Source organism: Patiria miniata, unplaced genomic scaffold (genome assembly GCF_015706575.1).
Source record: "Patiria miniata isolate m_02_andy unplaced genomic scaffold, ASM1570657v1 HiC_scaffold_6, whole genome shotgun sequence".
Classification (NCBI taxonomy): Eukaryota; Metazoa; Echinodermata; class Asteroidea; order Valvatida; family Asterinidae; genus Patiria; species Patiria miniata.
Window position 1 is genome coordinate 6,047,240 of NW_024037073.1, and position 13,625 is coordinate 6,060,864.

The window sequence follows — 13,625 nt, forward strand, 5'->3', positions numbered from 1 at the left end:
AGTTTCTGTCTCCCTGATTTAGTTGTGAGCCAGGCTGCGTACGAATGAGTGACGGCTGCACTGGTGCGCAAGCAATGCAAGGCGATTGACTTGAAGACGGTCTCGTAGCCTCTGCATAATGCAGTTATTATAATGCAGACTGTATTACGAATATGAGGAATTCTCGGAGGTGCCATCATCCACTTTTATTGTCAGTCATCTGTATTCACCACTCGCCCTTGAGACAGAAACCTCACCGGAGGATGAAAGGAATCATGTTTATTAATGAGCTCTGACAAATCCGGATGTAAATACTCAGCAAGACAGCAATATTTCTCTCATGCTGAACAAGTGCTGTGTTAAATGTGTACATAGTGTCATGTGAAGCATGTTGCTTTGCCAAAGTGGACTACCTATACGTACATTAGTTGATCTGGGCTTGAACAGAGAGCTGGGTTGAAAAACAAAAAACTCAAAACATTATAGTGCAGGGGAAAAACCCCCAGAATTGAGGTGAACTTGTCTTTATCAATCACGTCAAAATATCAACAACGCTGGCCGAGAGTGCATTGTGTGCATTCACAGGTTGGGAATATTATACCAATTGTAACCCACACATGTATGTATGCCCCCATTGATCACTACCACGTCATAGCTACAGGGATCAACTGTTGCCATTGTTGTTATTGTTAGCTGACTGACCCCCGTCCCACCTGCCTCAGCTAACCTGTGTATACAGTGCGCAGGTAGGCCTACATGTACACGGCACTGTACAACCAACATAAGCCGGATCATTCAGCATTGAGTGTGTAAAAAAGCTGACTGGATGTGTACACATCATAAATGGGAGAGCAACATCTGAGCATTGATTAGACCCTATTGATTGTGGGTGGCGGAGGGCCGTGGACTCTGCTCCGGGACTAGGCTGAGTGCGTACGGCACACACAGCTTGGGTGTTCAACACAAATTTCGTCACAACTAGTTACCATATAACAAGGGCAAACTAGTAATAGTTCTGATGTTGTCAGTCCACCAGCAATTTACAATACAGCCTTAGCAGAGAGAACTATTGAAGTGACTGACTTGGAAAGATGACTCCAATCTTCTCAGTCTGCACCATCCATGTCTGAACTGCCCCGCAATGGGTAGTTTTTAAATTTGGTGTGTTTCTTAATGAACCGTGGTCATCCTCTGCCTGCTCATCTGTACGTGTAAGTCTGCAGTGGTTCGCAAGCCCTACACACACACACACGCTCACACACTGACTAATGACTCATCGGCTGGCCATGGGAGACGAGCGCATCAAGATGCAAGAGAATAACAACGGGGAGACAGTGGAGATGGAGATTGTGGATGAGGACAGTGATTCGCCTCTGGAGGACGAGTGCTCTCGCATCTGCATGTGCGAGAAGTGCATCGCGGAGAAAACACCACCAACTAAGGTAGAAAGGGTAAGCCCGTCTAGGATTATGGCAGACAGCTGATACATACATGTCATTTGGATACATTTCCATGAACTAAATATTTAAAGTAACATGTATCTACCTAGACTAGAAGCCCGGAAAAGAATTTCTTCGTCGATCTGTAAGTCAGCATGGTCAATCTAGCCCATGGTGCCATATTATAAGGAGTACTTCCGAGAGAAAACAACCATTTAGAAAGATCGTTGAAAATAAAATTTCACAAATATTCACACAACTGTATCTTGGAAATTCATTCACTTTTTTTATGCAATAAGTGCGTAACGGAATTTCAGAATACAAAATTTGGGTCATCAAAAATAGAGCTGTTGGAGAGCTAATCGTCATTCCAGTCACACATATTTCTTTTCAAAACATTCTTCAAACGCTTGTGTGTTAGGATTGGAACGTATTTAAAACAATTTAATTTTTGTTGGCAAAATCTGGCCAAATGTACGTGCACCTTTAAACTCATCCGAATTGGGTTTCACTGTGTCAAGATGAATCTTTTTCAAATTAAAAATCTACACATTTATGTGCGTTGTTTTTTTTACTCAACGAACATGACGAAGAATCGTCTGCATACCGTAGCTGCCACAAAACCTTATAAATTTGTTTACTGATTGCCACATTTTCTGATCACTTCTTTTCCTCTCCAAAAAAAATCAGTTCCAATCAAGTTGTCCATGAACATATTGTGATAACCCTGGTCCCTACACCATGATTTTCATGTATACCCTAAGTGGGCCAACGTGACCCTGAACAGGCACACTTTGAAAACTTTGAGACCAGGAGGGGCCCCATTCATCATGATGTCAAACTTGGTGTCCTTAAAAGAAAGGTCGTCTCTATGGAAATGCATGGGCCTGGATTTTCAGTTAACCTTTACCACATTAGCTGAACTGGGATCGTAAAAGGTTAGAGCCAAGTTGTTTGTTTGTACACATGCACCTCAAGGCTGTTTGGTATACATTTAGTTTTGTGCTTTTCCTGTTTTGCCTTAGACGACATTATTAAAGATTGAACAAGGCAGATTGGTTGGTTTATTTTAAAGGGAAGATACAACATTGGCAAACATTACAAAACGAAATGATCAAATTATCACAAAATACCTTACTGGATTGTTAGGGAATGACAGTCTAAAGCATCCTGTAAAATCTGGTTCCTGGTGTGCCGACATTTTCAAGAAATTTTTTGTAACGACCAGCATTGGAGAAAACTGGCTCTTTTTCAAAAATTGCTCCTAATTTTTCATAATTAGTTATTCCGCGTTTTCTTTGCAATTGATTACACAACTTTGAAGGGGTACAAGCCTGCTAGACTGATTCTCTGACCATACAATTCCCCAAAGTCTATAAATTCTCCATTTCATTTTAAATGGGGTCAGGGAACCAGACTACAAGAACATGAATGGTTTTCTTGGTTTTTCCAGCATCTACTAGCCCAAAACGTGAAACAAGTCATTTTAACAATATTTGCTTTAACGTACTAATCCTCCAAATTGATTTATTTCTGAAAAGTGCAGCAAAAGCAAATGTTGTACTTTCCCTTTAAAACCACACATTTTCAACGTCAATAAACCTAGAACAGCAAAGGAAAAATCAATTTCAAAACTTTTCAAAAAGTTCAGATAGTTACAATAATCGGGTACGTGGCCCTTTACAATTACATTGTACACGTTTTTTTTTGTAACAGTTGCAGACCTCACTCAAATTGAAAATTCCATTGGATTTTAGTGAATTGTTTTTAAAAGAGCCGTGTGTTATGTGAATGGGCAGTTTTTCTTTTGACCTTCAGATACATGTAATGTTAGTCACAGGATGTACATGGGATGTACCGGTACATGAACCATTACTTGTGAGAGTTTTCAAAGAAAAGTAGCAGGAAATGGAAAAGCCAGCATGCAGCTTTGGGCATTGAGCTTATTCTTGGTGATTTAAAAAATAAAATCATATGTACATACATGTAGTTATACAAACTTGTTTTGGGATTGTTTAATTTGTACATGTGTGTCATGAACAACTAACTCTGCAATGTGTACAAACAATCATCTCATGATCGCAACATTTTTCAAATACTTGAATTTGATGAATAAAGAAAGGAATGCTATTGGGATATTTGGTTAATTAAAGGTAATAATATACAGTTGCTTTTGCTGTAATGTTTCAGAAATGGATAGATTCAGGGGTTAGTATTTTATAGCAAATATGGTACACCGACCTGTTTAAAGTTTTGTGATCATATATGCTTGAAAAACCAAGAAAAAAATGCTGCTCTTGTTGTCTGGTTCCCTGACCCTACTTCAGACGAAACAGAGCAATTTTATAGACGTCGGGGAATTGTCAGGTCAGGGAACCATACTAGCTGGCTTGTACCCGTTCACGGATGTGTAACTGACTGCAAACAAAATATGGACCAATTAAATTTTGTAAATTGGGGGTAGTATTTGGAAACAAGTCAGTTTTTTTCCAATGATGGTCGGCTGACCATTGTTGGAAATTGCTACAAAAAGTCCACTTTTCTTGAAAATGACAGCACACCAGGTGCCATGATTTCACGGGATGCTTGAGACTAGTATTATTCACTTACTGTCAAATAAGGTACATGTATAAAATTTCATAATAATTTTGTAGTTTTGTTTTTTTGATGTTGTATATTACCTACATGTACCGTTTATGATCGAATATTCGGTATATATTTGGCACAGCCCTATTGGGTTCATTTTAATCATGACATGAGAAGTATTGGGGGAAAAAAACCCGTTGTTTTCCGAGTTCCTATGTAGACCTGCAGCATCCAATCAGCCATGTTTGCATTTGCAGTGCAGCGCACCACTTGTTCCTTAACAGAACAGAAAGTCCGTTGTGTAGGCTTGGCAACAAACTATGTGTGAATCCAAGGCAAAACAGATTTCTGCTGGTACAATGACGTCAAACAGGTTTTGTTTTGTTAATCTATACAAAGAGTGTTCATGTGTTTGTCATATTCCAACCAGGAAATCCAACCCAGCGGTCCGCATCCACTTACATTACAAGGAAAATATGTGTGCGACCCTGAATACAATATGTAGGTGTGTTTACATGTAGAACGTAAAATGAAACTGCATATTAAAGGGAATATACATCATTTGCTTTTACTGTAACTTTCAGAAATGGATGGAATTGGGGGGTTGGAAATATATAGCATATATAGTTACACTGACTTTTTGAGGTTTTGGGTTCGAAAATGCTATAAAAACCAAGAAAAACAATCATTTTCCTGTAGTCTGGTTCCCTGACTCCATATAAGAAGAAACAGAGCAATTTACATACATTGGGGAATTGTAAGGTCAGGGAACCAGTCTAGCTGGCTCGTACCCGTTCATAGGTTTGTAATCGATTGCAAACAAGTGCGATGGTCAATTGGGGCCAGTATTTGAAAAAAAAGCCAGTTTTTTTCCAACGCTGATCGGCCGATCAGCGTTGGAAAATGATACAAAAATACCACTTTTCTTGAAAATGACAGTATACCAGGTGCCATGATTTTACAGGATGCTTTACACTGTCATTCACTAACAGTCCAGCAAGGTATTTCAAAATGATTTGGTAGTTTTATTTTTTGATGTTTGCAAATGTTGTATTTTCCCTTTAAAGGGAAAATACAACATTTGCAAACATCAAAAAATAAAACTACCAAATCATTTTGAAATACCTTGCTGGACTGTTAGTGAATGACAGTGTAAAGCATCCTGTAAAATCATGGCACCTGGTATACTGTCATTTTCAAGAAAAGTGGTATTTTTTTATCAATTTCCAACGCTGATCGGCCGATCAGCGTTGGAAAAAACTGGCTTTTTTTTCAAATACTGGCCCCAATTGACCATCGCACTTGTTTGCAATCGATTACAAACCTATGAACGGGTACGAGCCAGCTAGACTGGTTCCCTGACCTTACAATTCCCCAATGTATGTAAACTGCTCTGCTTCTTCTTATATGGAGTCAGGGAACCAGACTACAGGAAAATGATTGTTTTTCTTGGTTTTTATAGCATTTTCGAACCCAAAACCTCAAAAAAGTCAGTGTAACTATATTTGCTATATATTTCCAACCCCCCAATTCCATCCATTTCTGAAAATTACAGTAAAAGCAAATGATGTATATTCCCTTTAATCAATGTACGAGAGAGAGACAGCAAAAGTTTAAAATAATAAAATTTGCCACTGGTGAACAAGTAAACTTACACAAGATGGGAGGAGGTTACTAATATTAAGGTAACCATGTACTTTGTGTACATTGTGTTTCTAACTGTAATTAAAGAAAAACACATTGGAAGCGATTGCCCCTTACTGATCAAACCTATTGATGCTAATTTAAAATAAATGGTTGCCATGGCAACAGACAACTCACAAAGTTTGTTTTCACAGGAAATTGACCCTGGCAACAGTCGTTAAAAGTTACCTGAGGTGTTACCTTGCTTTTTTTTTGTTTTAAAGCAATGTTGAGCCAATTGAAATCAAAGACAACATCTGGGCCCTCCCGTCCCAAACTCCGACCCCCCTCCCCCCTAAAAAAAAATTCCTAACAGTACAAGTTTGCAGTGTCAGAAACAACTGTAGATGTACCGGTACATGTTGAGACAAACATGACAAATATTCCATACAAATTTACACTGTGGACTCTTTGCACAGAAAGTGGATGATGTTTTTTTTTTTACCTTTTTTGAAAGCTCCAAATGGGGGACATTGCGCGCTTGCTGTGCACACAACTCATTTTATTCTGAGTGTGCGCAATTAAACCCAAAGCGTCTTCGCGTGAGCGTCTGAGGTCTTTTGTATAGTCGTGTTCCCTAACGTGGCGCACTTCGAAGCTTACCCGACTTTCCTCATGTAGTGTTGCCAAACCTCTTTGTTGACAAACCTCAAATTCATGCAGTAAAATACTTGTACTTTTACCTTATTAATGCTTGCTATTTAACTCTGGGAGCAATTTCGGTTTCATGAAATTTAATCCGAAATTCAAAAACGGTGGCGTCCGGAAATTGGGCACAAATTGACGGGGTGTTCCCTAACGTGGCGCACTTGAATAAATCTCGGAAAATTCCAAATTAACATTTAAGAATTTCTGTAAACTTGATAAATTCTGATAAATAATTAATATCTCTACTTACATACCCAGCAAGATATTTGTCAGAAAATTATTTTCTTGTTTTTCGGGGCATTTTCAAAGGGTTCACTTTGCACTTGAAAATATAATCGGAAAATCACGCCAAAATAAATTTTTCTTCTAACTTTGTTACGGGTAAATAAACTCGCGATTTATGAACAGGAGTGTTTAGAACTTGATGAAATTTCCCTTTCTGTGAAATTTCAGTTAAAACTTTTGCTCTAGCTAGGCGCTACAGGCGAAAAATCAAAGTGCGCCACGTTGGGGGCCGCGCCACGTTAGGGTACATCAACAATACTTGTACTCTCCATGTGCAACCATTGAAGGGTACATACTTGTGTACAGTATCCATGATATATGTTTGTTGCAATCTTGATCTCGGATGACCTTTAAATTTGCTGTTACTAAATTGTGTTTGTTTTGTGCATTGTGAGATATTTATGTACCATACCACAAGTAGAAAGAATTACAGTTTTATTGTAGAACTCACAGTCCTCCATGTTGAAACTAAGGAATGTGATGCGGTGTGTACCAACAAAGGAAAGTGGAGAGCACTTTTGTCACTTTTTTTTATTAGTTAATTTAGGAATAATTATTAAAGCTACAGTCCATCATGTGTAATTTGTGCATTTTGTTCGTTTGAAGCAACAAAAGAGTTCAAAATCTAATGAAGGATACTGAGCAACTAACCTGATGAAGTTTCAGCTAAGCTTCAGCTGTACATTCCGAGAAAAACAGCATTCTAAGATCTCAATTTCAAATCAAAAGTTACTGAATCATGTTTTGAATTGTTTTGAATTGCAGCTATACGCGACGTCGCGCACTGATCCGACGAATTATAACAACCGCGCGCGCGTGTGCGTCGTTCCAATACTTGTGCGCGCTGCGCTGAATAACAAAACGAACTACTAATTTAAATTTTCCTACGGTGCTTCTTAAGAATCACCGTTGGAAATGCCTTCTTTCGTTGATTACTTCAAAATGACAGCTTCCAAGAAAGAATAATTTCACAGGGAGTTTAGTCCCCTTACCATCTTTCAACCAAGTTTGTTTTTCAACAATAATTATGACAGTTACTTTTCGGATGGCTGCAAATGATGGACTATAGCTTTAAGCATGCTGGACCCAGTTCCACCTTTTACTTTCCAGACTTGAAAAAGGAGGGGATGTTGACCATGTTACTGTTAGAAATGACTTCAGAGGCTGGTACGCTAGGGGGAGGTGGGGGTTTCGAATCACATTAACAATTTTTCCCCTTTTTCCGGTCACACCAATCATGCCTGTAGTCTGAGTATCAGACGCTGCTGCAGTTAAAAGTGGATGTGAAAAGTTCCTCTGGGAGTTGAAATAGCCCCCCCCCCCTGTCCCCGCACCCTCCCCTCCCCTTTCCAAGAATCATACATTTTGTGCACAGTGATAGTCCAACACCAACAGCAATTTTGAAGTCTTTTTCTCCTCTTCAATAACAACAATCGTTCAAGTTCTGCGTTTCCAGTTGCCTGCTGCTTGATATTAATCTGCCCTCTTCAGGATGTCAATCTGATGCAATCTTGGCTTATCAGATGCCCACCAATATTTTTTTTTTTGCCCAGGTTTTATTGGAGGACTGTGTTTGTCCATATGGAGGACAGCGCATTAAAGTAAACACAGCGTGTGTTTTCTCCCTGAGTTCTCCGTCACAATGCTCATTACCTGTGTTGTTTTTTGTCAGCGCCCATGTTGAGGTTTCCTAGTAGCAATCTTGTTCTTCGGTGCCGGGAAGTTACAATCAGGAACACTTCATGTTTTCATTAAATGAGTATGAACAAAGGCTCTATCTGCAGATTACGAATGTGACACACACGGAGTGGACAACCCCTATACGAAATTGGAATCTATTCAAAAACGCTCTGAGTCGCCCAAGCCTCAATGTAATTTTTATATTTTGCCATTTCTGGGGCATGTTTTGTGCCAAGTATTTGCGGAGAGTGCATTGCAGTAGCTAATGAGGGGATATAATGACCAAAATATAGGGCCACCACTTCATTTGGACCCGACTCATAAACGCGTAACAAGCAAACGAATATCCATTCTTGTGTCGTTGGACTCGTCTAAATAGCTGGCGATGACAGCGCGTTGAATAGCAACACGATTAATTTTGTAGAACGGGAGCAGTGGTTTAATCTTTGACAGAGGGTACTGGGTAGTATCCTGACAAAGTACTTATAGAAATACAGCATGCTTGGCCAAACAAACATGCATGCCACTAATCAGCTATATTGAGTGAATGTAGGCATAGTACAAATGTACATCATGTTTATTGAAGCAAGTTTGGAACTTTACTTCAGTCTAAAAATGAAAGATTATGAAGTGTTACAAAATCCTGATTTGTAGCAAGATATAAGTCGAAAATCTGTAATTCACATAAATCCAGGCCCCACAGCGAAACCTCTAAAACCTATAAAAACCTATATTCCAACTTAGGAACCTATTATTTTTTTTTAAAGTATCTATTTACATTTGTGTAATTTATAAAAAACAATTTTTTTTTTTAAAATTCTACCATATATTTTAAACATTTTTAGTGAAACTTAAAAAAATTAATTTGACCCACAGTTAAATGGTGCAGATAAACAAGATAACCACATTGTCAGTGCATGTATGTAAACGTCTCTAAGTGTTTCAGAATTAGGCAGTTTGCATGGAGTCTTGCAAATTGGTTTTAAGTAACTTTATCTAGTTTGAAGAACTTGAGATAAGTAATTCACCGTAGCACTTCATGCTGAAAAATTCCACCCGAAAAACCTATAAATGCCTACATTTTGGCACTTGGAAAACCTTAAAGAACCTATATTTTGATTTTCAAAACCTATTAGAAACCTATATTGATGAGGAGGGTCACTGTGTGAGGCCTGCATTTGTTCCCTCAAAACCGAGGCCTGTTGGCGCCAACTGCAAAGGTGGTTTAGAAATATATAATACATGTTGTTCACTTTTTCATAGAAATTTATTAACACTTACCTCTAAACTTGGGAACTTTTTGGCCATTGACTCCCTCAACAGGATACACATTCACTGTAAACTGCAGTAGCGGAGCCTGTGCCCGCCCCCTCCCATTTTTCAATTTTTGCAATTTTTGTTTAAGAGCGGCCTATTGTGCACATGTATGTATTGAATTGCATGGCTCCAACTGCAAAGGTGGTTAAGAAATGTACACAAAAAAATGTATGTTGTTCACTTTTTCATTGAAATTTATTAATATTGATTCTAAACTTGAAAGCTTTTGGACAATGGTCTCCCTCAACAGGATACACATTCACTGTACACTGCAGTAGTGAATTCAGGGGGGGGGGGGGGGGGGGGCGCAGCCGCCCCACCCCCATTTTTTATGATTTTTATTTTATTTTTTAAGAGGTATGTCTTGTCTTTTTCCCTGTTTCTTCTGCTGTCAACTGGTTATTTATTCACTTCAAAGACAGGAATTTTTACCCACATGAGCAAAATGTATACCCCGCTTGTATGTTCAGGTTTCCCCTCCGTTTTGGTGCCCTCCCCCTCTCCATTAATGTTGGATCCGCCACTGCACTGGCATACAATGCAACTTTTTCTCGGATCAGCTACTTTCCTCATTTTTCACTTCGCACTTATGCCATTAAAAATTACAAATCAGTCCGTATAAAGTCTTTGTAAAGTTTGGAATTTCTTCTTTGTTTTTTGTTGCTTCCCAGTTCCAGCCTGTGAACAGCTGTATCCACACATACATGTACATGAACATCAAACATGTACAGTTCATGAACCAATAAAGTTATTAATTATTGATAACAAAGTACATACACGTACATTATCAAACAAATGTTTACAAGATTTTCAGAGGTAAAGTGTACATTGTGTATTTGCTGACAAACTTTGTTTTGTGAATTAGACTGGTTACCTATCTCACTGACTGACTGTCACTTTTGCGAGGTTTGCCTGCCGTATGTGACATGTATTTTACATGTAAGTGAGTACTTTCATGATACCTGTGAAGGCAATAAGTCAAGATCAGGTCTCCGTGCGAACGGCGAAAATGGATTTTTAAAATTTCCATCACTTTATCACTAAAGCTAAATTCTACAAAATTGTGTGCACTCTGGAACCAGCTTTACTGGGCTTGCCTAGTTTTGTTATAATTAATTTATTTTTGTTTTCCCATAAATACAAACACATGCTGGGATAGTGGGACTGCATGCTGTATCTCTTCAGGTTTTACTTTTTGTGTAAACCTTATAACATTCCTACAATCAGGGTGACCGTGAGGTCATGGCAAAATTAAATGCACTTTAAAAATATGTCAGATTTATCAAAAATCTGCCAAATTCCCCAGAATTACTTGAAATACACTATAAACACTTAAAATCACATGCAGATTTGTAGTATTGCCTTATTTAAGGTTTAAATTACATTATAAACAATCTATAGTCACATAAAGATGTCATGAAATTACGTAAATTTCAGGCAAAACGCGGTTGCATCACGACGAGTTCCAAGTAAACCTCACTCAGCACCTAGACCAGCCAACCTGTGCAAGGGTTTGTTTGAAAAGATTGAAACTTTTTTAAACAAATGTACCTTTTTTTTTCTTTTTTTTTGCTATGTTTTTCTGTCTAATAACCATTTTTGCAGAATTCTGCCAGAAATCTGCCAAAAAATACATTCTGTCAAATTTCCTGTCAAACTCGTTTTTCAACAAAAAATCTGTCAAAGTTAGCCGAAAATCGGCTAAAACGGTCACCGTGCCTACAGTGGAGCCAGTCCTTTTTATATGATGATCCAATATATCACCATCCAATAATCCTTTATTTCACTAAAAAAAGAGCACCTCCTTGTGTGTGCCATAACAGGATTCCTTTTGTCCAGGTTTCTTTCATCATTCAACTATGCAGTGATCCGTACAACAGTTACATGCTAACTGTATATGTAATGCAAGCCTTGCATGCATGGGCATGCAAGCTGTGAAGCAGGCTTTTCAGACACCTAGTACAGGTACATCATGTACACCAGCCCTATGTAATCTTGTGCAGTATTGGTTGGTCTTGAGAGTGTTCTCCCCTGAGTTATCTCAAATGCAATGCATCAGTGCCTAGTCTAGATGTGAATCAGTTTCAGCTTGGTAAGCAGTTTGCTTTAGATTTGGTTGTGAAGGATGAAGACGATTGGGAAATAGTTTGTTGAGGTGTCAAAACTACATCGATAATTAACAGTGCGTCCAATTTGACATCTCGTCAATTTGCTTGGCATGTGCATGGTGTGGACCAATGTAGACTTAACGCATTTACAAGGTGTACCGGTACGTGTAAGAGTAATGTTTGGGAGAGCGAAAATTCTCCACTGGTCCACACGTCACGCTATCAGTGTTCATCATTGTTCCTCATCGTCGATCTTTTTTAACAACAGCTCCCATTGGTTTTGTACACGTTTTCTAAGCGAGGTCGTAATCGAGGTCGTCCTCGATTTGACTCAGGACTGTCCTCAATTACTGGATGATGCTTCACATGTGTGTTCTCGATTTACACCATAAACATGCGCATGAACACACTGTACGTGTACTGGTACATACATTTATGTACAGTACAAATATAAACGTACCGTAGTACATGTACAAATTGTAAAGTTATTAATTTCATGTTTTTTTAGGCATATCCCTGTGCAACATTAGCATGTGGATGTTGGGTGTATTGTGCTGGTACATGTAATCTGAATATTAAGGAATCTTTATTTATTTATTTTATTTATTATTTATTCATCATTTTATTTTACCAGTAGGCATGTCACACTATTTGTTCAAGTATTAGCTATGCCGTTGAAATTACACTCATATTATGCAGCTTGCTGAAAGAAACAGGGAACCGAAAGAATTTTAAAATTGGACCTTCAGTTCTCTTTCTACGCCAAAAAGATGATGTCGTTTTTCACCCCTTTTTCAGCTATTTTTGGAAGAAATGGCCAAAAAAACTACTTTAACTCTTCATTGTTCTCCACCATATTAGAAAAAGCTAAGTTACAGCATGTTTATTATGTGTTTTTCCGATCTAAAAATAGCATTATCGGGTTCATACCGGTAGGTCACTAAAAACTGCACGGAATCATCAAAATAGAACAACGATGATCTCGCTGATTCGGCTGAAAAATTGTGTGCATTGGATGACCTGCCTATTACCAGGGTAGCCCCATCAAATATGTAAGATTGTCTTATCTTGACCCAAAACTAGCAAGAAAATAGACATTTAAAAGTTTGACAATGCTTTAGCACTCGTTGATTACACTGTAAAGGACATTGAAAGTTAAAAAGAAATAGCGAACAACATTGCAGTCTTTTCTTTTTTATACGTACATGTAGTCTCCAATGTTATGACACTAGAATACTAAATGCTCCATCTTTGACAATGAACATTGGATTTAGTACCAGTCTAGTCTTATGGTTCAAATTAGCTTCACTCTGTGACGTCGTAATTTTTTGGGGGGAGGGTGGGGGTGGAGTTGGCATTTCTGCACTTGGGTTCACCGTATCATTGTGTCACTAATTGTAAGGCCTTAAAGACTGAAATTTCTTCAAACAGTGCATGTGACCTTTTTTTTATTACAATGTACATCTATTTTTAGTGCGTACTTTATTTTGCATCATTTACATAATTAAACCGCAAGGGCATAACTCACAATAGGCTTTAAATGTCATCGAGAATTTTGAAAACAGGTGTTTCTATTAAATGAAACATCCAATGATGGTGAAAAAAAATACTCCGTTGTAACGTTTGATCATTAAAAAAAAAATAACATGTACAGTATGTACATGTACCCCTGGTGGCATTCATGTGGGAAATGGGTACCTAGACCGTTGTAGAAATGGACGTTATTGATTGGTGCCGTCATCAACAGAATGGCATCATTGACAGCCAGAGTATGGAACATCCTGTGTTGTCTACCAAATCCGGAAGTGACAGGTGTTATGAAAAGAACACCAACGATTTTGTTTGACTAAAATATTTCCCTACAGATCATTAGGCCGAGGAAAAAGTAAAAAAAAACCTA

General features: G+C 38.3%; 1 protein-coding gene across 4 annotated transcripts in view; it reads left to right on the forward strand.

The window, feature by feature from the left end:
• Positions 1–346: 346 nt before the first annotated feature.
• The window catches only part of LOC119742779 (inositol-trisphosphate 3-kinase B-like), a 35,933-nt gene continuing 22,654 nt past the window's right edge, over positions 347–13,625 (forward strand). For 2 of the 4 annotated variants that reach the window (XR_005272900.1, XM_038218948.1), the window contains exon 1: positions 347–1,430. Coding sequence is in view for 2 of the 4 variants with exons in the window: in XM_038218948.1 (XP_038074876.1) it covers positions 1,248–1,430 (183 nt within the window). In the remaining 2 variants the exon portion in view is untranslated. Of the gene's footprint in view, positions 1,431–11,542; positions 11,710–13,625 lie in introns of those variants that run through there. The other 2 variants (XM_038218949.1, XM_038218952.1) reach the window with 2 other exon arrangements.